We start from the raw sequence: 27,710 nt of genomic DNA, 5'->3' as shown, positions 1-27,710 counted from the left end.
GAATGGCTCTTGGGCAATCATCAGAGCATGAGTGGCTTGGTGGACATAGCAAATTGTGAAAGAAAAATAAAGTTCTTATGTAGATAATGGAAAACAAAGTACCTTGTTTATAAGTTACTGGCATAATGGGAAGTTAATTGCATTTTCAGGCATTTTAGACAGCAAAAGGCAGAAGTCTCAAAGGGAGTTCATTGTGAAACAGAGCATAAGCAGCAGTGCTCACCCTTTCATCCAACAGCTCCATGCCTTGCGCGTTCCCCTGAAATATGGGAGATCCAGTCTCCTACTGCATGGATTCAAACCACTGCCTCCCTCCTTCTGGAGGAGGGTCTGACTCCCTGGGCTATATGAGATGCTGAGACAGAACCATCCTGTTAACACTGGACCAGAAAGACGGAGACCTCAGAGTAACTGCACAGGGAGTACAGCCCAGCACAGGAACTCCCCCTTCCATTCTGGTGCTGCAATGAAAGCCACCTCAGTGTGACTTTAGACCTGAAAAAAATGAACGTATTCCACTTCAGAAGTGTCAGAATGAATCATGTCAATGCTCCAGATGGAAAATGCACTTCCATCAATTCAATTAAATGCAGTACAAATGCATAAAAGTTTTGTGTTGGCCAGAACCGCATCCTCATCAACTAAACTGTTGGAAAAACCCAGGCAAGCCCCCAGCAAGCTGACCCATTTCAGTGAGGAGCAGGACTAATGGGACACGATTCCCAACTAACAGCTTTCTCATGGCTGGATGTTCTGGGCCTTTGTGAAACCTGAAGCGCCTCCACCATTCATTATGCCTCCCCTCAACAGGGATTGCTCTGCAGGAGAGAGGCAGCTATGCACTCCCCAGGAGCTGTGCACCCAGTGAAGAAGATGCCAGTAATAATTTGCATCCATGGCTGCTGCTGCTTTGCCTTACAAGTGGATCTCTGCAAGTCCCTGCAAGCACAAGGTAGAGGCTGGGGGTTTGGCTCTAGGATTCCTGCTCCCACAAAGCTGCTGCTAAAAGCAGATGAGGAGCCTACCTGCTGCAGCCCCTGCAACCAGCTCTGCAGCTGGGGTGAGGTGGTACACCGCCACCAGGGACCTGCAAATGGCAGCTCCCAAAGAGCACAGGGAACATCTCCTCTGTATGACCTTTGTTCCCTAGGGGCAGACCCAACACAGTCCCAGAGATGTCTTGGGACAAATCCAAGCTTGCCAGGCAGATAAACCCATGGCGTCCTGTCCCAAGCCCAGAAAACTGACTGGATTCAAATCCTTAACCCAGCAATTGAAATAAGGACCTGACACCATCCTCCTCTTCCTTTGCACCCGCTTATCTTCTCACCTGATCAATACACAATTATTTTGTGGCAGCTCCTCACAAAGCTTCCTTTTCTGGCAGCACGAAGCACGTCCGGTGCATCTGCACTCTTAGACAGGCCACAGAGGCAGCACTAAGGTTATGCTTCATTTCTGAAAGCCTGTATTCCTTTTAAAATATATTTGATGGTGACTTCCAGGCTTTTTACATTGCAAACCTCAAGCGACCACAGCAATAATTAAATCATCACTGGCTCTTTCTTGCAATTATTTTAGACTATTTCCACCAAAGTCATACCTCCAGAATCCATTTCCACTGCTGATGTTTGGTTTGTGCAATGTAAAGTATCAGCATCACTGGAAATGCCCATAACAGGCCCCCTGGGGACCACAGCCTGCAGGCTCCTGCTGACCTGCAGCGGTGCAGGAGAGGCCGTGCCTTCCCCTTCCCAGGCAGACCAGCAGAGCAGTGATCCTTCCATCAGGCACCTTGAAGGCAGCCAGCAGAACTCATAAGTCACAGGCTCTTTATCCCAAAACATTCACAAAACTCAAGGCAGAAGAAAAGGAAGTAAGAGCCCTCCTGGTCTGCGTTCCCTAAAGCAGCAACTGAGCCAAAGCTTCAAATTGTATGCATCAGTACAGGTCTATTAATTCAAACCAGACAGCTCAACTTCCAAAATGTCTCTTGCTCAAGGTCAGGGGCTGTAGCAAAGAAGAGCTCCGAGCACAGGTTTTCTTACATGAAAACACACCTTTGGCCACTCTCTGATCCTTTTTTGGTCTGCATTTTTGTAGGTTTACCTTCCTTAAAGCACATTAAACTGCAAGTGCCAGGATACCCTGCCAGACTTTGGATGCAAAGTGTCTGCCCAGGGCTTCAGGCTCTAGATTTCTAATTACTAAACACTCCACAGTACAGGTCATGAGACAGAAATAAGGGACGTATCAAAAGCCTTGCACTTCATAGCACAGAACTTCAGGAGTCTGTAGAGTAAATGGGAGAGAGATAGCTGGACAAGGGAGGAAAAATCAGTTGCCCTGGATTTTTTATGCAGAAAATCTCAATGAGATGGACCTGAGGGAACCACCCACCCAGTCTGAAAGAGTTAGAAGCTGTTTTGCTGTGCTAGAGTAAGTCTGCTCAAAGCACAAAAACCATCTTCTCTTGAAAGTTGTGTCCCCTGGAGAGCACGGGGAGCAGGGAGGTGCATCGGGAGCCTGAGGGTTGGAAAGATCAACAGGAGACACAGGATGGGCAGGCAAACAAGGTGAGAACAGAAGTGCCTCCTTTGCCTGATGGCCAGTTTCCAATCCTAAATAGGCTACAAAAGGAAACCTTTTGTGTGGGAAAACGTGACATCCAGCTGATGGCCATTCTATCAGGGCATAGCTTATCCCTAGGAGAGGAGAAAGATCAAAGGAAAAGATTAAAGGAAGCAATTTTCAATTTTGAACACAGTCTTAACGTGCTAGAAAGGAATAGTAAGAACAGCTGAGAGACACCCAGGGTCTGTGAGAGCAGCTTTGGCTGAAGGTACTGCAGTGTTTTCCATATTTGTCTGCTTTATTTTTAAACACCCAGAGCCTTTGCTTGATCAACACTTCCTTGTAAAAGAAGGAAGCAGAGGAGGAGTGAGGGGCTGTGGGGAGGCAAATGAGGTTTGAAATTGATGATCTTTCCAGCCATGAAAGTCAAAATTCCTACTTGAAACTGAATCCTTCTGGAATGCTGCACAAGCACGGGGGAAAAGGGGAGGGAAGGAAAGAAAGAAGACGTATTACTTAAGCAGAACTGTAATTCTGATGAGAAAAAGGACTGTTCAATCCATGCCTGAACGTCAATGGCAGATCTGAAACTGGGTCTGTCACAGTTCCCTCTCCTTTGTACACATAAAAAAAAGTACAGGGGAGGAGGCTGGGGTTTTTAAAGAGGGGGGAAAAAGCCACTGAAGTCCCTTGATCCTATGAAGCCCTGAACTCTTATATTCCATTTATAGCTCGAGCTGGAATGACATCCCCCTTGATTAGCAAGCTGTCCAATCCAGCTGCATGTGTTGGGACTATGCGAGGCACTAAGTGAAATATATATATACCCTTATAGAGTTTAGCACATTGGGTCCACCTCCAGGGCACAGGCTGTAGCTCATTCTGACCACTGCTCCTCTCACAGGAATCACTTTTAAAAGGGTTTGGGTTTTTTAAGGGGTTTTTTTTTGGGGGGGTAACTTTACTTTCAAGTTGAAGCAAGACAAAATGGCACCAAAGAAGGACGTAAAGAAGCCAGCGGCAGCCGCAGCACCAGCACCCGCACCAGCACCTGCCCCTGCACCTGCACCAGCTAAGCCCAAAGAGCCTGCCATCGATCTCAAGAGCATCAAGGTAAAGGGATGGCCGTGTGCTGACTGCGGGCCCAAAGCGCTCCCAAAGGGGAAAGTTAGCGGAGCCCCAGGCTGAGACCTGCAGGGAAATGTTGGGTGTGTTTGGTTCCGGTTTGGGGACTGCAGTGAAATGAATGAGTAACCTCAGTCAGGGGCTTTCTTGACCTGCCTGAGCTTTTGGTTGTTTTGGTAGCTGGAGGGGTGTAAGGCATGGTGCATGATTTAATGCAAGAGTGAAACCTGGTGATTTCAAACACGTTTTGTGGTGTGACCCTTGGGATTTTTTTACCAAATCAGTCTCGGTCTGACCTGTTTGGTAAAGTTGAATTTAAAAGAAAAAAAAACAATCGACACCCCTCCTCCCCTCCAAAAGGACCCCTCGGGTAGGTGCATGAGGACAGGAAAGGGTTACTGAAACTTGAAATGCAGCGCTTTCCAGTGCAACCCCCATAGCGCTCTACTGAAACCAAACCTTGTTTTGCAGTTTCCCCTCAAATTCCTATCCAAATTTTTGTAACCACCTGATGACCCTTTGGTCATGTGTTCTGAGATCAACGTGGCTTATCCTTAAAAGCAGAAACAAAACAGATTTTAAAAAGAAAATAAAAAGAAGAAAAGAGGGATCTGGCAGTTTCATCTGTTTTCATTTACACTGCGCATCAAACACTGATCGAGACCATGAGCTGGAAAGCCATGGATGGAAGCATTTCAAGTGATTTCCTCTCACCTTTATGTATTTGCTCAGAATTTGCAATTCGTTGCAAATCGAAAGCAACAAAACGAGGAAGAGGAAGGTTTGCCCCTGCCTGCACTTCCGTTGGATCTCATACCGTCTTTAGGCTTTGCATGCCAACCAGCATCACTGATTGTTGCCTTGACCCTTCGAGGAAAACTCCTCCATGCTGGGAAATCCTTTGCTTAGGGAAGAGGAGAGGGAGATTAAGGAGTTAAAGAGATGAAGAGACAGGCCAGCTTCTCTGGCTAGGACTATAAATAGTTATTCTCCACCTACCTGGCAAGCTGATTGGTCCCAAGACCAATTTGCTAAATTCTACATAAGGAATCATGCCTATTATGGAGAAAAGAAGAAGTACAAAGACTCCTAATAGGACCCACTCATTTTCACCTCATGATGAATTCTGTTTCAGGTATCTTAATACATACAGTCGCAAGATCATGACCCATGTAGTGAAATTTCTTTAGGTTTACTTTACTTTTCACAATCAGTAGCCAGTATTTTTCTGAAACACCATGCAGCTTCTCATAAGACCGAAGCTGAACCCACTGGCAAAGCAAAACAAGAGCATGAGGAGAAAAAAAAGACATTCTGAAGTACTTTGGGCGGTCATGGTAAAGGCTACGCAAAAAGCCCACTGTTCCTGAGAATACTGTCTGAAAATTAAGTTAGACCTCGCATTTTGTTCATCTTCAGAGATGACGGGGAATGCGAGCTAGGTTTCCTACTCAATAATTTAATATGATTTGATAGCTTTCTGTGTCCAGTTCATTAGGGGAAGAAAAGAATTTTCAACTTCAGTGATCCTAGCTAATCTGTCTCTACATAATTAGACTTAATGGTATATTACCAGCTAAGAAATGGCAGGCTGCAGTCAGGGGCACCTCTGCAGTTCACTCCCGTACCCAGGCAGCTCTCTATAATGGCAGGAAATATAAACTGGTAACACAGAAAGAACACTCCAGGTTTTGTCATATCCCGACTGACAAAAGAAGATAGCCTCCCGAAATTAACTTTCTTTTGAAAGATAATAGCAGACAAAATATTTTCCTCTTTGAAGCGGAAAAAAAACCTGGGCTAGTAAGACAAAAAATATTCTTCTAACACTAATGGCAGCACGTAAGCATTACTTTTCCTATTTGCAAACAAGTGAAGATACGAGTAGAGTGATGGAGGTTACAGGACTTCCCTGCACTGTGGCGGGTGGCACTGCCCCCTGCCCTGCATGCTTACGTTAGCATATATCTATCTGCAAGTATCTTCTGCGCTCTTTGTCATGCCCTTACCAGGGAAGGAGAAGGAGAAGGGTGCTGCAAAGGTGGATGGCATTCCCTCGCCCCTGCAGCGGGGGAGCCTACCCAACCCCACAGCCATGGCCACCAGCTGATACCGAAAGCCATGCTGCACAGGGGTGACGTGTTCCCTCTGTCCCTGACCTTCCCCTCTCACCTGAGACCTCACATCAGGCAAGGGCTGCCCAGCCAGACTGTGACACCTCCAGAGCTGGGCTCTTCAAGGCAGCAACTGGAACAACCACAGCACCTTTCATCTTGCCTTGGAGCAGGGGCAGGAACTGGACGACCTCCCAAAGTCCCAGCCAGCCACCCTGAGTTATCCTTTTTCACCCTTTGAGAGCTCAGGCGGTGAAAGGAAATGATGTCTTCTTGTAAGCGATTTGCCTGGGAGATGTGGCAGGGTCAGGAATCAAAATTTTCTGAGTCTTATCCCAGTCCCATAATTAGCATTAATTAATCCTGAATCCTTCCATTCGACCACCAAAGTCTCAGCATGGGAAAAGGCACAACACCATTTCCAGCAAAACTTTGGAGCCGGGGAGTACTTAAAACTAAGCTTTTGACCAGGACTAAGCGAATGATCTTGTCCTGGCGCTCTTTCAGCAGGCACGGAGTCAAAGCCCCCAGCACTTTGACCAAGGGCATCAAGTAGGCTCCCCTCAGCTCTTCAGGGCATTCACCATCTATGCCAGAGCTCGCTGCTAATGAGACACGACTGAGAATGCCAGGCTGCTGCGCCACAATGATCTGGGGAGCCACGCAGCAGGCAAACACACAGAAAGGCTTTGTTAGCTTTTATAAAGAGACATCCAAGCCCCTTCTAACTCCTACCAGCTGGAGCTGGTAAGGGTAGAGCTGCCTGGTAAGGGTTTACGGCAGCCAAATAAACCACATTTGGCAGCGCACTTCATTTTAAATGGGCATCAGAGATCATAATAGCTTCCAAAACAAACAAGAAGATGGTTTACAAACATGGGCAGTGACTCTTCTGGTGGTGCCCTTCTCTCAGATGCCCTGCTTGGCCTGTCTTTAGGGAATCTGCTTTTACCTTCTTTTTTTTTAATCTTTAAGGGGTCTCAATCTGGATTCTTGCAAATGCAGGCACTCCAGAAGTGTCTGTCATCGTCAGAAGTTGTGACAAGCCTTTTACCCTCTTCTGTTCTCTTTCCTCACTTTAAATTAACCCAATTAAAGTAAATATTTGGTGATCTGCTAGCACTAATAGCAGCTGGTACGGGATTCTCTATTTTTGAGCACCATCTACTGACTATAAAACTGAGTAACAGGAATACCTAACTACTAAAGACTCCAGTTGCTAAACTCAGCCCTCTTTCAGCTCACCTTAGGTTACAGTACAACAGCTACAGGAAGACAGTCAAGGAAGGAAGGAAGGATTTGGTTTTGAATGGAAATGTAAAGACCCTTTTCCCCCTAGTCAGGAAATATAACTCAATCTGCTTTGCACAAGCTTTTCCAGACCAAATTTCTATTTCAAATTTTCCTGATTAGTAGCATGGCCTGGATTTGAACAATAGGTACAGAGATTAAAGATTAAATCATAACTGAGAAGAACAAGGTGATGGATGCATCTGAGAGTTGCAGGAACTAACCATGATTAAAACCGACATGACCATAATGTCTCGTTTCCTTAAGAGATCCCTAAGAATCCTGCAGTTAAAACTGTGGCCAAGGACACTCCTATAAAGATAGCTTATCTGTTTTGTCAACTTCCTTCTCCCACACAAGCCTGAGTGAGAAGTGTTGACAAACAGCGCTACTACGAGTCTGTGCCTGTAGTAACTGGGATAAGATGTTAACGATGAGAATGTCTCATGCTTGGTTTTGTAACTGAGGGAGCGAGGAGAGGATAAACTTCATATTGTCCAAATCAGTTTAACTCGGTCCCTATCACCAACAGGAAAAGTGTTCGGTTTTTACTGGAAGTCTAAGGACCCTTCCCAGTACATGCAGCCAGTTCTTGGAGCAAGCCCTGGCTCATGGCATTAACTGTGGTGGTTTGGGATCTGGGTGCTGGAGATGCTGAGTGCAGTGCTCCATGGGCAGATGGTGAGCTGAGCGTGTGGCACCCTGATCCGGTGTCACACCACGCGCTTTACTTCGAGGATACACCCGAGTATCCTCTCTCGAGCAGAGGTAGAGTTTGGGTTCTCTCAAGTATCCATGGTCTAAGTGATGTTCATTTGGTACACAAGACTTCTCATGCTGGTGTTTTCAAGAGTGAAATCCCAGGACACCAAGAGGGCCGTGCCAAACTGCAGAGAAGCTACCTACATCTTTAGGGGGGGAAGAATTAAAAGCTATCAAGTAGTAAAGACTTGCTAAAGCCTTGTGTAACTGTGTGATGCATGATGAAACCTGCTGCATGGAAGCAAAACTGTGTGGTCGTTTGTTTTTAAATGCAGAGCTCTTAAGGCAGAAGAGTGTTTCTCCAAGTGTCCTTAATTCTCATTACGTTCACTGCTCAGTAGGTCATCTCTGAACAGACATTACATTGGATATAACCAGAGAGAGAGAAACCTACTGAAATGTACTGACAGAAAGCTGCTGTGCTGGAGGGCAAGCAGGCCTGCAAATGTCAGCTGAAGCTCAGAAAAGCTGTTACACTACAGACAAACTCCATGTGAAGCTGTGGAGGCAGAACAGGAATGTTAACAGTAGCTTTGCTCATGGTGCTAAGGGCTTTCTTAGGAACTGGCAGGTTTTTGCCCGAAATTTTTGGCACAGGCCTTCAGATTATATGTGATCCAGTTCCAGCGGCAACTCCGGAAAGATTCCCTAGGACCCATTTACCCGTTGGACAAGGTCACAAGTCCTTTCAGGTAGGAAGGGGACAAGTGCAAATTTAGAGATGTGAAGATGCCTATCTGACGCCATCCAGACCAGCTTTCTGCTACCGCCTTGAGCACTGAGACACTGCCCCATTCAGGATCGGCCCCAGAGCAGAGCAGCCCCAGCCAAATTCCTTGCCCCTGTGAACCCCACCACGGATGCCAGACCATCACTAAATCACTACATGGGCAAGGCATGGCATAAAGGTGTCCTGGGACAGGCAACTTGGACATCAGACTCAGCTGCACCCCAAGACATCCCTCTGGGGGGTTGCTGTTGTTGAAAACCCACAGGAAACGCAAACAGAAAAGCCACCACTTAGTTTTCTTTACAAAGTTTTCAGAACTTTGCCTCCTTTTCCTCCTAAAGTGCTGCTAAGCAAGGAGTCTCTCAAAAGTAGGGACTGTCCATATATATTAATACACACGTTTTCTTATGTCTGCTAACCTGCAAAATTATTTTGATTATTTATTTTTTTAACAGGATCCATTCCTAGCAACTCACATCTTTGGCAGTATTTAAAAAATGATACCTATAGCCTTTGGAGGATCTGGGGAGTGACAAACTTTGGTAGCAACAGTGGAATTCAAAGCAAATTATACAGAGAGTAACATTTCAAGAGCTCACAGAGTGATTTCAAGTGTTAACAGCGGTTCTGCGGCAGAGCCTTTTTCCGATCAACAAATACAACCCCGTGGTATTTCTAAAATACTGGTTTAAACCCCCTTAGAGCACAGGGATATTTTGGAACAGACAGTATCAAGATATCTGAGTTTATCTTATGTAAGGCAAGAAGAAGGTGACTGATTTAGCCAATGACAAGTAAAGAAAGAAGTCGTCCGTAAGGCGATACGAAACAACCAAGCTGGAAATTTGCCCCCACTTCACTGAGGCTTTATTACATTTTATGCCCGTTGCCAAAAAGCACTTTCAACTCGCTGGTTTAGCACATAGCACTTAAACGTCAAGCAGCAATGGTTTAAATAACGTTGATACTCTAGCACTGCCGCTGGGAGGCATGTTAAAACAACAAATCCCTATGAGAGCAGGGCTCCGGAGCCTCGCACTTCCTTGGGCATCCTCTCGATTTTACACATTCATGCAAAACTAAATGCGATTCGAAAAGGGACACTTTTACAAATGAGCACAACCGAACACATTTCCCCGCACAAAGCTAAGGAAATCTGTTCAAAATGGTGCGATCAACGGTGCAGCTACAGCACATTTCACTCCCAGGCATTTCAGAAGGGCACATTAATCAACCAGCAAGGCTCATCCAAAAGTTTTGGCACAACTGCAAAGTTACTAGCTTTGGAAGTAAACAAACTGGAAAGTTACACAGAACACTTAGCAAAAATTCAAATTCATCTGCCGTTAAGTCCACTAAACTCAAAGATATTTTGAACCATTCTTCCAAACCTCACAGTATGTCACACACGCAATTTTCTCTCCTATTAATCGTGGTCATTTGTATTCTTTCTTCAATTGTATTTTCAGGCAGCTCTGTTCTCCAAACAGAGCTCTCTTTCTCAAGAGCTCACCTGCTCCTAATGTTTCTCTGCCCCATAAAAGACGTGATGCTAAATCCACCAGGCTGTTGATTCTTACTTGGATGAGAAGCAGTGTCTCAAAAACCTGTGGCATCGATCACACAAGCTGTCCAGCCAGGCTGAGGGTCAGGACAATGGCAGCTCGCTTTTCAGAGGGGTTTGAGAGCGGTGTAACCCTGCACTCCCCCATGCCTACTAGAAAATATGTGCAGCTGTATTAACCAGGGAGCAGGCATTAATGGTGAGCAGATATCGTATGAACTGCTGTAGGCACAATCCCAGCTTATCTCCACCCAAAAATAAAACAATCCCTCCAGCCCTGGATAGACAGCTAAATATACAATGAGTATCCTAGGGGACTCTCCGTTTTCTTCTCTCTGATTTTCCAAGACATCTGATATGTTCTGTCTCTTCCACAGAGGCAGTACCTTGAAATATCTGGTGACTCTAATAAAGTCCTAGGATAATTCCCTTCTCTGTAACTCACCCAAAGGGTAACAAGCCGACAGAGCAGCTGAATGCTTTAACTCCCAGCAGCATCTTTTCCCAGGGCTTTTCGCCCTGCCCAGACATTTACACATTTCCCGTGAGCACAAAGCCATGGCCACTCAGCACAGCTGCACACACTCCCAGTGCCCACCAGCCTGAATAAGTGGGCACAGCATCACACCACAAAGGTCAGGGCCCTGAGGCCCAGGAACAGGTGATTTGTTCAGAAGTTAGGAACTTCAGTAAGAATGCAGAAATAAATTTGCGTGGCCAGGCCTTCCGCTTAGCTGGTGATAGGGTCGCATACAATCCTATTCACCCCACCTTGTTTAACTGGGACCTGGTCAAAATGCCTCTGTCTAGCAACAAGAGGAACAGAAGGTGGCCACAAACTATACAGGGAAAAGCCTTAATTCTAAAAACAAACGAACAAAAACCACCACCAACAAAAAACCACACCAGGTTTTCCTATGGCACAGATAACCTTCTGGATAACTTTGTCCATAAATAAGGGCTAAGCCAAGTCAGAGACATCCAGGTCCTTCTGGTCTTTCCATGTGTTGCAGTTCCTTCAGCCTTTCATTATTTTGGCTGGAGGGCTGAAGGGCATTTGGTTTTTTTAAACCAAACTCCTTGAAATTTCAATGTCCTCCTTAAGGCCCTGAGACACATCATGTCCTCTGACAACACAGAGAAAACTGCTAGGATCAGAACAGCGATCAGATCACTGCAAAATACTTCTATCTTTCTAAGTTTATGAAAGCTCCTTACAGATTCTGAAATCTAAATTATTTTAAGGAGTGTTTGAAATATTTTCTATACTTACTGAGGCTATGAGTTGGTGCCCTTACTCAACCCACGTGGCATTTTAAGCCCCCAGCAGACCCTAGTGGCTAAAAGCAGGGCGATTCTTAATTCAACTGAACGCAACATGCTTACGCTATAATATTTCTCCCCAGCAAAACTCTTGTCTAGTGTGCTTTTATTCAAGAACCATCAATAGATGAAGGGCTGATGCAGTGCACTAGTATTTCCTCATCCAAAATCTGGCCATAAGACCTATATGGGCAGAAGATCAATCAATTTATATGCAGACCCCTCTCAATTTATACACATTTGATAGCCCACTCAAGCCAGATGGCTAATCCAGGTATCAGTTTTCTATGCCTGAGACAAATGTGCCAAATTATTTTCTGCTTGGCATGTAAAGCCTTTGGGATGAGTTTTGTCGTAGCCAGCCATAAAGCTTATCTGGAAGTCAGAAAAAAAATTTTGAGAAAATGAATCAAAGTTTTTCTTTATTATTTTTTAATCCTGTTTTCAGGGCAACATTTCCCAGTTGCCAGCACTGGAGAGCAAGAAGCTGAGGGCAGAAGGAATATTCTGCAAAAGGCAACACCCTGCACTGGCCCAGGCAACATTTCAGCTCTGCCAAAGTCTTTAGAAAGCTCCTCCACTAATGCACTGGGACTGATGGCCAAGAGCTGTATTAGCTTTCTCACTGCCCAAGCTCCAGCCCCAGCGAGCAGTAATAAGGAGGCCTGCACTGTGCTAAACCTATGCGAGCTAATTCAGGCAAAAGCATCAATCCCTTTTTCTACGCAGCCACATCTGACCACGGCTGCACTTTGTCCTGAATACATCCCTGTTCCACAGGCCAATAGGTTACAAATACCAGAAAAATCAAAGGCGAAGCATTAGCAGCAGAGCATTTTTCATACTGAGTATATTTTCCAGATATTACTCTGAAAACGTGAATGATCTGTTTGGACAGAACGTTTTCCAGTTAAAATGGTGAGCTTAGAAAACTCTTTGCTGTTGTATCTTTAGTTTTTAAAATAGGAGATAGGAGGTTAATGTCTCAAATCCAACCAAATATTTTTATCTATTTTGATTGTTTGGTGAAAAGGGCAAACAAACAAAAAAGCCCCACAAAAACACAGTAAAGTCTGCTTAGATTTGATTCTTTCAGACCCCTCAAGATACTGAAAAGAGACATTCACAAGGGTTATGGTTATGCTTATCTCCAGGGTAACTAAGCGAACTACAGGAGAAGTTGCTGTCACACCACCATTCCCACCCCACACGATACTCTTGAGTATCTGAGGTGACAGAGAGAGGAGGAAGTTTGGAGCACAGTTTGCTATTCCTTTTACAGTGTCTCACAGCATTGACTCAGAGGTTTGACCTGGGCTTGGAGGATGCTACATGGTGGGACTCGATCTTTGCTGAGCAAGAAGTTGCAGCCTCTACTTCCTGCAACCTATCTAGAAACTCCCCACTTCTAGGCCCACCATGACCCCTCCACTCTGCAACCCAAAAAGCAAGTACCCCCTTCCCCACCATGAACAGTCATCTTCCCAGTTCACAAAGCCTCCTGGGGGATCTTAGCTTCAGTCACGGCTTCTCCCTTGCCTCCACATCACAAAAACCTCAGCAGCACCTCCTCTCACAGCACACCGGTGACCTCTGAAGCTGGCGTGCTGGTGCCTTGCCCAATCCCAGCCCTAGAGGAAGAGTTCTAGACAGCACAGGCTCCTGTGAATACAAATTTCCCACTGTCCTGCAGGGCACATCTACACATCGGCCGCTAGCCTAGCAATACAGTTGGGTCCAAAATGCATGGATAATTTTTCCCTTAAAAATGTTCAAAATTTGGGAAACATGACCAGTGCGGAGGAAGAGTTTCAGTCAGGCATCACCTCCATCAACAGGCTCATCTGCTTGGTGCCAGCAGCTGGATCACACTGAGCAGACAAGCACCACTCATCTAACATTGAGCTCTGCATTATCCATATAAGGGGTTGAGCAAAGCCCAGCAAAGGCTCAGGACCATCTGGCTGCATCTAAGACACCACCTGGAAGCCACATGTAAAACCAGCCAGCTGGGCAAACACGTGGCACCTCTCACCCTCAGCGCTCCTTGCTCACTGACTTTATAGCTTAGTGGAGAACCAGAATCCTGCCCTATAAGGAAGCCTTGGTAGGTCTGGATAAGGAATATCTCCTCTTGACGGTACGGACCCAGAAAGTGCTGACATGAATCAAACTTACTGCTTGCCACTCCCTGCCCCTCTCCAGCCTCCTAAAAATAGCCCTCAGAAGATGTCGATGAGGACATGGAGCCTCCTGTCACTTTGACCTAAGAAAGCTAAAGAACTCGCCAAGGGGAGGGACCGCTTCCTTCTGACACCTAATCCAGGCAATGCCGTCAGCACCACCAGATAAATAAGGGGAAGAAAGGCCAGGAAAGCAGGACCACTCTCGAGACCTCTCAGCTAATCCCTCCTGCCCGTCTGCTGCTCTGCTTTTCCAACTCTCTCAACCATGGTGGGTCCACTGGAAAGCTAATAGTTAGCAACAAGCCAGTGTATTTTACATAAGTAAAACAGGTTTCTTGCTCAAGTTAGTTCTGGTGGGGGGGAAGGACAGTCCAGAGAGTTTAGGTTTGCTTGGCTTTCCTCTTTAAACCGAAAGGGCTACGTGAGGTTTTCCAGTTAGCCTCAAGTTCTGCACCAGGCAGAGGTAGACGTGCAGCTCCAGTAGCTTCAGACAGAAGGGCTACAATTTGCTGGTGCTGTCTTGCTGTCTGTTCGGCTATTTTTTTTTGTAATCGAATGCAATCTGCTACAGTGGCAAAGGAAAATAGTGATATCTTTATATAACAAAATATCATAATCTAGTGATAACTTTATGAAACAATGTATTGTCGAAAACTAATTTGAAACACAAACTTTAAAGGATTGGTTTAATTTCTGTGTTAATGTAAGAAAAGCTACTTGTTAAGCAGTATTACTTCAAATGGTCTTAATAAAACCAGTCTGTAGTAAAATGGTAAATGACCTGTTGGTACATTAACAGCTTCTTTGTTAGTCACGAGACTTTAGAGTCTTCTTGCTTCCAGCCACAACCATGGCTTTCCCTGGGATATAGTTTTTAATGGAATCTTTAAAAATAGACCTGGTGATGCATTTTTACAAGGGAAGTTGCTAGTTTAGGTTGCTATGGCCTAATTACATTAGACAAGCCCGATGTGAGAGCACTCAGCTGCTTTGTGCTATTTGCTTTCTCTCAGTGCATTTTCAGCAGTACTAGTTCTCTTTTTTCTCTCTCTCTTCTTCTTCCCAACTGCAGTCCTTCACTCCTGACCAAATTAATGGTAAGTGGACAAAGTTAAAGTTTGGCACGGGGTAGAAGGGGGGCCATAATGGCTACTGAATGCTAAATACTCACTGGTCTTAACAGCTCTTTTGCTATCTGCATTACTTCTGCACATCTGACAGGCCACATTTTTGCTGTTTTGGAAGATGACTCATGGATTGAGCTGGATGCTTTAGAAAACAAACAGGTTCTCCCCCAGCCCCCCCTTCCTAAGCTATTTTTTGTGATTGATTTCCTTCCAACAGATCGAGTTCTCCAAGGAGCAACAGGATGGTAAGTCACAAGAGAGCCAACGTGTTTTACATGTGCGTGGGTTCAGAGAAGAGGCGCAGGCTCAGAGCTTTAGCCTTTACAAAAAGATGAGCTAGGACTTCAGTTGGTATAAATCACCACACTCTTGACTTGAGAGGAGCAAGAATCTGACCGCAGATTTACGTGTAATTTATCTGGGTGCTTATGTGCCGCCCAAGCTGAGAAGTTGATGCCATGGTATGAAGAGGAAATACACTGGTGTTACCAGCTCTACCTACTGAACATTTTTTACTTGCGTTCCTGTACTGGCCATTCACAAGGATGCTGATAACAGGGCTTGCATTGTGAAGCCATGGGGAAATAGGCAGATGAAGAACAACAGAAAGATGGAGTGAGCTGAGAATTTAACTTAGCTGCAGTGGTGGTGTAACTTTATGTGACCAGAAGATGCAAGAAGCCTACGTGTCACTTTTCCTAGTTGTGGAAGGGGAGGAAGAAAGGCTATTTTACTGTAAATACGTTCATGAAGCACGGAAATAGCCAGCAAATAAGTGACTTGTGTAAACTCTTGCATATAGACATGACAGACTGGACATGCTGCAATTCCTGAGCACCTTGCCGTATCTTCTGCTTCACAAGCCATCAGCAACTTCCAAATTTTTGTTCAGTCTGCTAGAAAGATCAGATGAAAACTTCTCACGTGAACGAAAATCCCCACTGAAGCTCTGGAAATCTAAGCTGGAGTGTTTTAACTATCCTAAGAGATGCATTTGGGTTATATTAAATAACGTAAGTTTAGGAAAATTTCAAACATTCAGTAGCAAATATAGTAGACTTCCCACTGCAAACAAAGTATTTAGAATAGAAGATACAAGGATTTACTAGAAATCCAGAGGGAGAGGAATAGCTAGAAGCAGGTCTTAAGAGAGAGCCCTAGACTTCCTGAACACCAGCCTGCTCTGGGTTACTCCATCAAAGCAACAGGGAGTAAGTGAGACTAGAAAAATTTCTCTTCCTGCAGCCCAAATACTCCTGGTCACAAAGAAAATCATTTGGAATCTTCCTTACTTTTAAGTTCTAAAACATTTACAAAAGGGTTGGGAGGGTTTATGGAAAAATGCCATGAATTCAAAGCTGCTGGCATGCATAACAAAGCAAAATATTTATTTCAGCTTCCTTACATATTTCAGATCGTTCAGCTGCTGTTACGCTGCGATGCCTGAACCAAGCAGCGGAGCAATTAAAAGCTACTTGATAGAGGGAGAGTTTCCCAGGAACAGAGATATCCCACCCGCAGTAATTATTTCCATCCATACAGGCTGGGATTTTAGATGTGCTTATTCCAGCTGAAGTATAAACTAGGACTATTATATATATATATATAAAAACCAAAACTAAACCAAACCCCAAACAACTAAAAAGCCCCAAACCACAGCAAAGATACATTGCAGTTAAATGCATGCCTGAGAGGCAAAAATAAAACCAGGCCTCTTCTCCAAGCTGGGGAATAGTGTTCATAAGCCAGTGACCATAAAACTTCATGGGATTTACAAAACAGAGAAACTCTCCTGATGGCTTTGCTAACAGCAAACTGCCATTGTTTTATACCTCACTCTGGCTAAATGTCATGAATGCAGCGGATGAAAGATCGGATCACAGGGTATAGATCACCACAGCTCCATCGACCCCAGCTGCTAGAGCAGGAGCCAATATCGAGTTGGTGTATTGCAAGGGGAAGCTCCACACAGGTCCAGAAGCCTTGATTTCATACCCTGCAATAAAAGCTGTAAGGGGAGAGGGTTAGCAGTGAAGGGTTATAGGTCTCTCACATCAGACAGCAAGACCATTAGCTCCAAATATATAAGATTACAGCCCAGCAGGCCGACATCCTGTATCAGCAGTTTCACTGGTGCCAGCACCTCCTGCACCAAGGCGGTATGTGGATGGCTGAAGCAAGAACCTAAACACCTTTGCGTCACACATCCCCAGCACAAGATGAATGAAGACAATTCAAAACGTGGTTTATTACTCCTAAACCTGCCTCAAGGCACACAGAGCATTCCACCTACACATACTGCAAAAAACAAAGCCTGTCTAGCTGCCGGATGTGCATCACCGCCAAGGAGAAGTCATTTCACTTGGTTTACTTGGAGCTAAAACACAGCATCAGCAGACACTGCAGTGCAGAAAAGATCAGCAGCACAGTCCAAGACACTCTTAACATACGAGTTGGAAGATGTTTTTTTAGCCAGACCCTTGACTTTGTTGCAATGAATAAAGAAATATGTTTTTTAAAATAACGAGGAGGGAGGAAAAAGTCAATACCCTAAAAAACCTGAAAAATATAGCAAGATAATTAGCACAGAAATTTTCAACAGACGATGAAGACTGGCAATTCAATGACAGCAAGCATCAGTGCTGACTTTTGTAGGAGAAATGTCTGTACCCTGAGCCCTTGGTCAGCAGCAAGAGGGAAATAAGTGAATATTGATCACTTCGCAGCATTGAACGAATCAGTCTCAAAGTGCGCAGACTGGAAATGCACTGGAATAAGGCACTATACAAGTATGACCACTGGAAAAGCCATGTAATCGTGGTTCTGTAAGAAGCAGGGACAAATCACAAAGAGCAGAAAAGGAGGAAACAAGCATGAGTAGAAATGTCATTATAAGGCACCTTTAGGGAAGAATAAAATTAGAAGCATTTGAAATCCACCTTCAAGGTTTCCTTTAGCTCTGTCTAGTTGAGATGCTGGGATTGCAGGCAGGGCCCATTTAAGCAGGCCGACGTTTGGCACTGCTAGGTACTTTAACAGAAGAGTCTCGGTCCTCTGGTGAGATAAGGTGGAGTGGATAATAACTTTTCTACCTTCTTCATGTAAAGAAACTTGAATGACAATGTTTGTAGAAAGCTTATCTTTCCCAGTGCTTGAAATAACTGTGGGGTCAATCACAAAGCTATCGATGGATATTAGAGCCAAGAAAGCTGTGAAAGGTAGATATAAAAGTTTAAAAATAGTGAAACCAAAATGTCAGAGGGGAGGAGTTTTTCTTGGGATCAGGAGCCAAAGATTCCCCTGGCTAAAATCCCCCGGAGCCGGTGGAACAGTGCCAGGAGACCACAGGCTGCTGTCTTTGGCAATACAACTTGTCAGCAGGGAGCTGCCTGGCTCAATCTAACGATTCCCCTTCCCTTTCAGACTTCAAGGAGGCCTTCCTCCTCTTTGACAGGACTGGTGATGCCAAGATCACCCTGAGCCAGGTTGGCGATATCGTCCGGGCGCTGGGGCAGAACCCTACAAATGCTGAAGTCAACAAGATCCTGGGCAACCCCAGCAAAGAGGGTAAGTACCCTGCAGTCTCTTATGGGCCCTTCCTTAGGCTGGGGAACTGCAATGAGGCAACAGAAAAATTCACAGCGAGAGGGAGAGGAGCTTTTGCTCTGGTGGGGAGCAAGGGGGACTCTGCAGCAACAACGCGTGGAATTTCTCCAGTTCCCTCTGATGGAGATGATAGTGATGGGGAATACAGTGCTCACACAGAGGAAAACCTTCTCCATAGGACATGGAGAATTCTCTGTAGGGACCATTGTAGGGACCAGCACACAGGCATTGCTGCTTACAGTCTATCTGTGCCCCAGCCCTTGCTGAGGACCTGTGAGTCCATTTCTAACAGGCGATACTCAGCTCTTCAGGTCCTTCCAGAACAGGATCTTTGGCATAAGCCAAGACATGCGCTGGGACGGGAAACCCATCAGTATATTTCTGCTGACTGGGGTGGACTCCTACAAAGCTGGGCATGCTGAGGCATATGTTGGCCATTTATTATAGCAGCCATTTTCTATTTCCTTTTCTCCCCTCTTAGAGATAAAAAAGTGGTAAATACTGAGTCATCTTCTAACAAGGACCTAGCTGCAGTGACCACTGATTTCAGTTACGCAGATCCACATTCAGACAGGGTAGACTATATCCAAACCTCAGGCCTGGTGAAGGCAGCTCTGAGGAGCAGTTCAGAAGACCCAAGTTAAGTAGCAGGAAGAGGACCACCACAGAGGTGACACCATGACAGTACTTTAAGTGACTGCAGCAATGACTGTCAGTAATTTTCATATAGCTTGGTAGTAAAATAGTTTCTGTTACAACTGTATATTCAAAAGTCTCTCGCTTGTTTCCATCTATTATATTTCATCACTGCCCAGATGAAGGCTCTTTTTTGCTCTTTGCAAAGATCCAGGAGGGAAAAAAAAAACATTATAAAAGAAAAAAAAGATCCTTTTATTTGGCGGCCTTGGTCTAACGAAAAACATTTGGGGAAGTCTCACTGAGGAGAACAACTTCTGGCTCATGGGAACAAAGGGCTTAGATGCATTAAGGTTGTGAGTCCTCAAGCTTCCACACTGAACATATCAATAGCAAATTTGGACACCACCCCTGTTGGACATTCCTATTTCTAATCAGTTCTTTTGCTAATAGTTTCTGCTACCACATTCAAGAGACCCTGAAGAGTTCAGTAACATGTCAGCAACCCCAGGGCCTTGTCTAAGTTGCAACATCCCACTCTGGTTACCTTTTCCCACTGTTTGGGCTCAAGATTTCTGTTTTACTTTATTCTGTAGTCACCTCACTCTCCAGATCCTTTCAAAGATCAACTCACATAGCAAGTTTCATTTCTGAAATGCGCAACATGCACATAAGCATACAAAATCATGTGAGAAGAGGGCTGGAGCAAGGGCATGAGACACCAGGTGGATTTGAAAACTAACTCCCACAGTAAAGGAGAATCCAGATTCTGCAAAGGAACTTCCAAACCCTGAGGCCAAGACTGGAGTAAAGGCTAGAAAGAGGTGTACAAACGAGGCAGGAGGCTCTCCCTCATTCCAGGGCAAATATCCCAGAAGAACACACATAGAAGTGTCTAGCATGCAGCAACTGGTGCTTTCTTTCCAGAGATGAATGCCAAGAAAATTACTTTTGAAGAGTTCCTGCCCATGTTGCAAGCAGCTGCTAACAACAAGGATCAAGGTACCTATGAAGACTTCGTTGAAGGTCTGCGCGTCTTTGACAAGGAAGGCAACGGCACAGTCATGGGGGCTGAACTCCGTCACGTCTTGGCTACTCTGGGTAAGGGATTATAATCTCTGTGAGCACTTTAAACATTTCTGCTGCTCGAAGGTATGAGAAAGGGAGGAAAGGTATTCTAACCAGTTTGGAGATTTGGGGGCTACAAAGCCAGACGAGGCTCTGGGTTTCCTAACTGAGAGTCCACAAAGAAAAGCAAACAAAAAACACAGTAGAAAGCCCAAAGGAAAAGGTTTGGTTTATTACTTCTAAATTCGGACTAGGTATTCAGAGTGCCTGTTGTCTGAGGAATGGAGAGAAAAGCCTGTGCACCTCAGTGGCACAGTGCACATGGACAAAGGTAGAGGATTTGCTGCACAGTTTCTTTATAAGACTAACTAGAACCCCTGTGTCTATGCATGTGCAGAACTGCTAAAGAAAGTTGCAGTTAATAAAGCTCAGTTCATCTATAGGTATTTTTGTTACTCACTCAGAAAATAAGGAGAGCCTTTGGAAAATCTGTAGGGCTCAGCCTCAGCTGTGTGTGTCTGTGAAAGAATTAACCAAGCCCTCTCTACTCTCCAGGTGAGAAGATGACAGAAGAGGAAGTAGATGAACTCATGAAAGGTCAGGAAGACTCCAACGGCTGCATCAACTATGAGGGTAGGTGCAAGAGCTTAACACTCTCTCATCCTACATTTCTTCCCTCTCTTGCAGAGTTTCATTGCAGTTGGCTTTTAGCTTTTCAGCCAAATCCGTTAGACAAAGCTACAGCTGAGCTATACTGAAAAGCTCGTGCATGGAAACTACCATTGCAATAAGCTCAGCCTGCAGTCACATCACTCAAAAGACTTTGGTCAACAGCAGACCTCGAGGCTCTCTGATTTCCTGTAGAGCACTTTCAGTGATTCAAACCAATCCTATAGCTAATGCTTAGACAATATATCTGTCGTATATTTAGTCTTATAACACGCAGGAAGAAAATTTGATTTGTACAACATTAAACACTTAGAACTTTCTATCACATTGTTGGTCAGACCTGATCAGGAACCTGTGTTTGTAATGCCATCAGCTCATGAACAGCTGCTATTTTTAAAGGTATTTCCCAAAGTACTATTTGCTGCTCCTTCTAACTAGCGTATCTATATTTTCCCACAGCATTTGTAAAGCACATCTTGTCTGTCTAAGTGGACTTCCCCAGATACAAAATGGTATGTTCTTCTCGTTTGCACACTCAACCTTGTCTGTCTGCTAAATGCCCATGGCCAGATGTAGGTTCCGAAACCAAACTGACACCATCTCCCCAACGATACAAATAGAACAGAATGAGACTGTGGTCCAAAAGCAAAGAAAACAGGAGTGCAGATTCCTAGGTCTTGTTCACGACTCTATTACTGGTTGGAAACTGAGTTTAGTGGATTTTTCAAACATAAACTGGGAAAAGAAATGCTCAGTTTATTCATGAGCAAGGAAATGCTTAACTATCACGCTAGATTTTTGCTGTTATACATAATTAGCATTTAAGCTATGTAAAGTGACAGCGTGACACATTTATCCTATAAGCACGTTGAGCTTTTGGTTAAAAAAATATAAGGAAACCAAAGCAACACGTTCTGATAATATGTAGATTTCTCTAAAGACAGACTAGCCTGAATACTTGTGTGAACTACTTGTGTTCAAACAAAATAATAATCTGATAGAGTATTCTAAGTCATGATCAATAGCCAAAAAAGGGCTTCAAAAGTACCCAGTCATTTAGCAGTTCTTCTACAAGCAGGGAAAAAACCCAAACAAGGCATCCCAGAACCTTGATGTGCTGCTGTTTCGTCCAAAGAAAAATCCAGCAGCTACCTTTAAAATGCAAACATAAAATGCTGTGAGTCTGTGGGCTCATTTGAACTGTTAGGTCCAGGGAGGTGATCATCTCCCTGTACTCGGCACTGGTGAGGCCGCACCTCGAGTGCTGTGTTCAGTTCTGGGCCCCTCACTAGAAGAAGGATGTTGAGATTCTGGAGCGTGTTCAGAGAAGAGCCACAGGGATGGGGAGGGCTCTGGAGAACAAGCCTGATGAGGAGCGGCTGAGGGAACTGGGCTTGTTTAGCCTGGAGAAGAGAAGGCTGAGGGGAGACCTCATCACAACCTACAACTGCCTCAAGGGAGCTTGTGGAGAGGTGGGTGCTGGTCTCTGCTCCCAGGTGATGGGGGACAGAACAAGGGGAAACGGCACCAAGCTGTGCCAAGGGAGGTTCAGGTTAGAGCTAAGGAGGAAGTTCTTTACTGAGAGGGTCGTCAGAAGCTGGAACAGGCTGCCCAGGGAGGTGGTGGAGTCACCATCCCTGGATGTGTTTAAAGAGCGGGTAGATGAGGTACTTAAGGATATGGTTTAGTGGGTAGACAGGAGCGGTTGGACGTGATGATCTCAGAGGTCTTTTCCAACCAAGCCATTCTGTGATTCTATGATTCTGTGATTCTGTTAGGCATTCTAGCCCAGGAAAGACACATTTCCAACAAACACCTCAAAATAGCAAGTAGGGGCTCAGTTTGTCATTTTGCAGGTGTTTCTTCAGGCAACATTGACTTCAAGTCCAGTTCTCCCATTTCTTTCCAGAACAAGCCAACTTCAGAAAGACCAGATGGCACTTGATATTTGCCTGCAATTCTTGCAGAGTCTGTCACCATCAACATGGAAATTGCATAGAACTGGATGATGTGCCTCCAACCCCACCAGTTTTTACCAGTGGTATCACCTCTGGGCCACTACACTTCCCTTTAAAAAACCTAAACTTTCACCAAGGCAAATTAGGTGGAATAAACTGTTACCATCCAGGACCCATCCATCCCAAGAATCTCTTTCCATGTTGTTTGTATTGAGACAATGTAATCTCAGAAAAAATAAAGCATCAATAAATCCCTGTGGTCACTTTGTGGCTAAAAAGTCTTTTTTTCCTCTGGAGCTGTTCAAACCCACTCAGAGCAGCTCACAGCCTCAAAGCAGCACACAGCCCTTCATTTTTTTTCTCTGTATACTGTATTTCACAAAATAAAGTTTTATGGAAAAAAAACAATAGACATCTCCAGGAGGTCACTCTACTTAATCTGAATGAAAAGTGTTTTCTTTGGGGACTGAGAGGAGGAGTCATTAGGGAACATCAGCACTTAAACATTTTTGGAAGAAGGAGACCTGGCAGCTGGTGTCAGAACAGTGTCCCACGGTGGCACCTGCCCCGGCACACCAGGCAAGACCTAAAATCAGCCAGGGTGGCCCTGCTGTGGGGAGCCAGCAAAGCCACTCTTCCTAGCAAAATCTCCTCCGTAATGCTGCAACAACAGGCCCACAACACTATTAGGAAGGGATTCTAGCTACTGCCTGTACTTGCAGCTCTATGGCAACTAGAAAAAGCAATCGGAAACACCAGCCACCCTGAAAGGCTCTGTACCTGGGACCAGCCCTGGGGTTGTCATTCCCTCAGCCACGGCAAGGAGTCCAGTTACCTCTTCTGCAGTGACAGTGGGAACAGTCATTGCTCAGGGAAGCATTGCTACTGCACAACCCTGCCCTGAAATGCAGCTCCTCTCTCTTTTCCTTAAGCATTCACGAAACTGCCTTCATCCCCATCTGAGCGTCAGCTTGTTCTATTAAAATCTGACTGAGACTTATTAAGTTACTCGGCACAAAATGGCCATAATTCAAGTGCCAACAGGTGCAGCAGGGTGCTGCGGGGGCGGCTGGTACCAGAATAAACCGCGGTCCTTGAAACAGCAGCTGCCTCTCTTCCTGAGGCTTCCCAAACAAATCTCCCGTCTAAACCCTCACCATGCTGGCAGACAGGGCCAAATGAACCTCTGAACTATATCCTGGGCAGACACTTATGCCAGCAGGTAGTTTACAGGGGGTTGCAGTTGCTACACATGCACAATGGGGAAAACCCTTGATAGAAGAAGGGGAGAGGGGAAAGGAAGTTGCTATTTGACCTTATCCTAAAATGGCAATGAAAAAAAGCGTGAGAATCATTAAAGTTATGTATAGGTATGCAGCCTGGAGAGTGTTTCTCAAGAGACTGCTAGACACCCTACTTTTCCTCACCGTCCTGCCTATACACACTTGCTCCAAGCAGTTCCTCTTTCCAAGAAACTGCAGCTCTCAGTTGCTGGGAAAACAAGCAAACAAAACCCAAAACAACATTTCACCGTAGATGCTTTCAGCCTCGTTTTTACATCGCCCTTTCACACTGCACTGACATGGGTTAAGGAATGAGCCTGGTCCAAGGCTGGGCACAGCCCTAAAGCCAAGGCTGAGATTTACATCATCGTTTCCTTTCTGAAGTTGAAGGGTTTCCAGATTTCTAAAATATTTGTGGCCCAAGGCTGGACAACTAACGACATGGGATGACTTCTCATTAGTGCAGAAGCAGACAGGTTTTTAAGCTAGTTTTTTTTTTTAAATTGCATTGATATTTTTGTTAAAACAAAATGCCAGATTATGAGACATGACCAGCCTGACAGTATTTGTCTGAACTCCAATTGCAGTGAACCAAAGTAGCATTACCTGCACTACTCTCACCACTCAAAAGTTAAAGCAGAAATATTTTTACAGACAAAACAGATAAAAACGAAGAGAATATTCCTTTCTCATCAAACTGAGACTGAGTCTCAAAGTATTTCACAGAGCTGCACAAGGAACGGATTTTTATGCTTCCCAAAGGTTTTAGTAGTTTTTAAAAACCCCCACCCCAAATTTAGACAGAGATAAATATCTGAAAACACGTTCATGTTCTTATAAGACAAAAACATCTTGAAATTATCTTAAATTCAATCATTTATAAAGAAAGGCAAACTCCTCATGTACTAGCCTCTTTCAGCTGGTGACAGCTTCAACATAAACAAATTTTTCTTGTTATGTATTTAGAAAATGTAGAAACAAGATGTTTGGGAAATTTGGGGTTGGTTTTTGGTTTGTTTTGTTGTTGTTTTTTTTAATTGAGAAACACCCCAAACCCTGTCCTACTGTCAGTTCTAATTTCATCAGTAAATCCCATCCAAAATACATCCAACCCAAAAGCTTAATTTGTAAGTGTGTCGATAGCTCTGGTGCCTCATCTGTAGGAGAGCAGGGAAACCGTCTATTTTGCCTCTAAACCACTGAAAGGATGAACTTTTTCAACCTACTGCCTCCATACCAGTAACATAAGCATTGTGCAGAGTGCTGAGCCTGGGGAATGCTCCTCAGAAAAGGCTGCTTCCTCACATTTTTGTTCACCTGCAGAAAGTAATACTCCACACAAGAAGTCCCATTGCACTCCCATATGGCACACGATGCACTGTGACCAAGCTCGTCCTTTACCACAGAGAATGAAGACGCCGGCAGCTGGAGAGGGTCGCCCTGCATCTGCTCAGGCTCTGCATGGAAAAAGCCATCCTCAGTCCCTGTCATCTGACACTCCTGCCATCCTTACATTTGCTTTGTATTTTAAATAGAACATTGTTAGTGAACATACTTTCCATTACTCAATGCAACTGACAGTTGAACTCCTCGGGAGCAGGGCTAAATCCCCAGGGAAAGGTCAAGCTGCAAAACACTGCTCCTTGGTACACAAGACACGGCAACCAGCCCTGCGGAGCGGGCTCCCTATAAAACCAAGGTGGAATGGTCAGAACGGTTGAGGAGAGGTGGTCACCGAGCCCAGGAACATAATTCTGATCTTGACATGGGCTGTACTCATTGAGAGTGGGCTACCAGCACACATAGGAGCAAAGACATCTCCACAGCTCTTTCTGCCAGGACAGGAGTAGCTGAGAAGCCCCTCCAAGAGGGGGATTCGTATGCACTGAGTGGGACAGATTTCAGACAGCGTGGAACTGTCAGAGGAGCGGCACCTCTGTGTGGCACTGCTCAAAAGTCCAGAACCTTGGCCAGGAAAAGGCAGAGGCTGTTTCGTACGACTTACGGCGCTTTGCTTTGGAGATATCGCAGAGCCAAACGGGTTTGCACAGCTGCCCAAGGTATCAACACAGCCTCCTGTCCCCATCGCCCCACTCACATTACAGGTGCTTTCCTCTTACATGCAGGAGTCGAGGGTGAAAAACATGGACACTGGGCTCTTGAAAGAACTGTTTCTGCACTCTATCAATGTTCTCCCTAGTCTTGAACCAATTTTAATTTATTTTAAAAGAATGATCTCCAGCCAGTGATTTGTGCAGCTCTGTGAGGAAATAAAGACCAGATGGACAGAAAGGGGCATTTATCCAGGGCAACAAAGCACAACAGTCAGGCATGCCTGATGTGTCAGGAGTTATTTACTGGTCTGACAGCACCTGAGTGCTCCACCCACTGCCCCAAGCTCATCTGGGCAAAGGTTGTTCAGACATGTCTCTTCACAACCCTTTCTGTGTAGCTTTCTTTTCTCACTCCCAGGAGCTGCTAGACACTAGGCATTTCCCCCTCCCACATACAGACTAAGATCAGAGAATCACAGAATCACAGAATCACAGAATATTGGGAGTTGGAAGGGACCTCCAAAGCTCATCCAGTCCAACCCCTGCCAGAGCAGGATCACCAGACCAGGTCACACAGGAACACGGCCAGGCGGGTTTTGAATGTCTGCAGAGAAGGAGACTCCACAACCTCTCTGGGCAGCCTGGGCCATGCTCCACAGTAAAAAAGTTTTTCTTCATGTTCAGGTTGAACCTCCTATGCTCCAGCTTGGGACCATTGCCCCTTGTCCTGGCATTGGCTGTCACAGAGCAGAGCCTGGCTCCTTCCTCCTGACACTTGCCCTTTACAAATTTATAACCATGAATGAGGTCTCCCCTCAGTCTCCTCCGCTCCAAGCTCAAGAGCCCCAGCTCCCTCAGCCGCTCCTCACAAGGGAGATGCTCCACTCTCTTGATCATCTTTGTAGCCCTACGCTGGACTCTCTCCAGCAGTTCCTGTCCTTCTTGAACTGAGGGGCCCAGAACTGAATCCATCCATCAGTGTCTGGCCTGGCCTGGGGAGACCCAGAGGGGACAGAGGAGCCCGGGTGCAGTCATCAGAGGACCAAATCAGAGAGGAGGAAAGCATCTTGACTGCTCTTTTTCTTGTTTTATTGGTTTTTTTTACAATTAGAAAGAATTCTGAATGCAGCAGCCAGAAGGGTCCTTAATGCTGAAGGCAAATTTTAAAACCAATAACCCCCCAAATAATGTTGTTTTTCTGAGCTCCATCCTTGGGTGGTTGAAGTGGTGGGGCTGGTGAGTGTATCTTGGGAAAATGCAGCGCCTCAAATCCTGAGCTGGGTACGGCTGGCACACCTGGGTACGGCTGCCACAGCTTCATGCCCCAGACCCAGCCAACCCTTTCCCAGACTAAGCATCCCAAAACTCCTCTGCAATCCCAAGCTGCCCTTCCCCTGCACCCCATAACATGTCCCATACCCACAGGCAGCAAGTCCCAAAGGTCACTGACTCATCTGATGGGTGTCACATGAAATGATGGGACAGCCCTGGGGGCATCTCAAGCAGGGCTTTTGACACATAACATAATGTAGGCCCACATCTCCTTCAGAGAGAAGGCAGGGAGAGCAGCAGAAAGAGGAGGGGACGTCCCTGCGTTATTTTTCTTCCCAGGCTAGGCTCAGTGCCAACAGGGCTGCTGGT

General features: G+C 45.3%; 1 protein-coding gene across 2 annotated transcripts; it reads left to right on the top strand.

Annotated features, from left to right (window-relative positions):
* The first annotated feature begins 3,410 nt into the window (after positions 1-3,410).
* MYL1 (myosin, light chain 1, alkali; skeletal, fast) lies at positions 3,411-22,995 on the top strand. Of its 2 annotated transcripts, XM_010182767.1 has the most exons (7): positions 3,411-3,687; positions 15,013-15,040; positions 18,219-18,362; positions 19,965-20,138; positions 20,661-20,738; positions 21,234-21,286; positions 22,684-22,995. In XM_010182767.1, exons 1-6 carry the CDS (start codon positions 3,562-3,564, stop codon positions 21,260-21,262), a joined length of 579 nt encoding a protein of 192 aa, XP_010181069.1. In that variant the 5' UTR covers positions 3,411-3,561; the 3' UTR covers positions 21,263-21,286; positions 22,684-22,995. The 2 variants fall into 2 exon arrangements, with proteins under 2 accessions (XP_010181069.1, XP_010181070.1); XM_010182768.1 differs by lacking the exons at positions 3,411-3,687; positions 15,013-15,040; positions 22,684-22,995 and adding exons at positions 13,877-13,936; positions 14,741-14,765.
* Positions 22,996-27,710: the final 4,715 nt, after the last annotated feature.

The sequence above is a fragment of the Mesitornis unicolor genome, unplaced genomic scaffold, assembly GCF_000695765.1.
Source record: "Mesitornis unicolor isolate BGI_N332 unplaced genomic scaffold, ASM69576v1 scaffold6244, whole genome shotgun sequence".
Taxonomy (NCBI): Eukaryota; Metazoa; Chordata; class Aves; order Mesitornithiformes; family Mesitornithidae; genus Mesitornis; species Mesitornis unicolor.
Note: the sequence above shows the minus strand (reverse complement) of the source record. Positions and strands in the feature narration are given on the sequence as shown.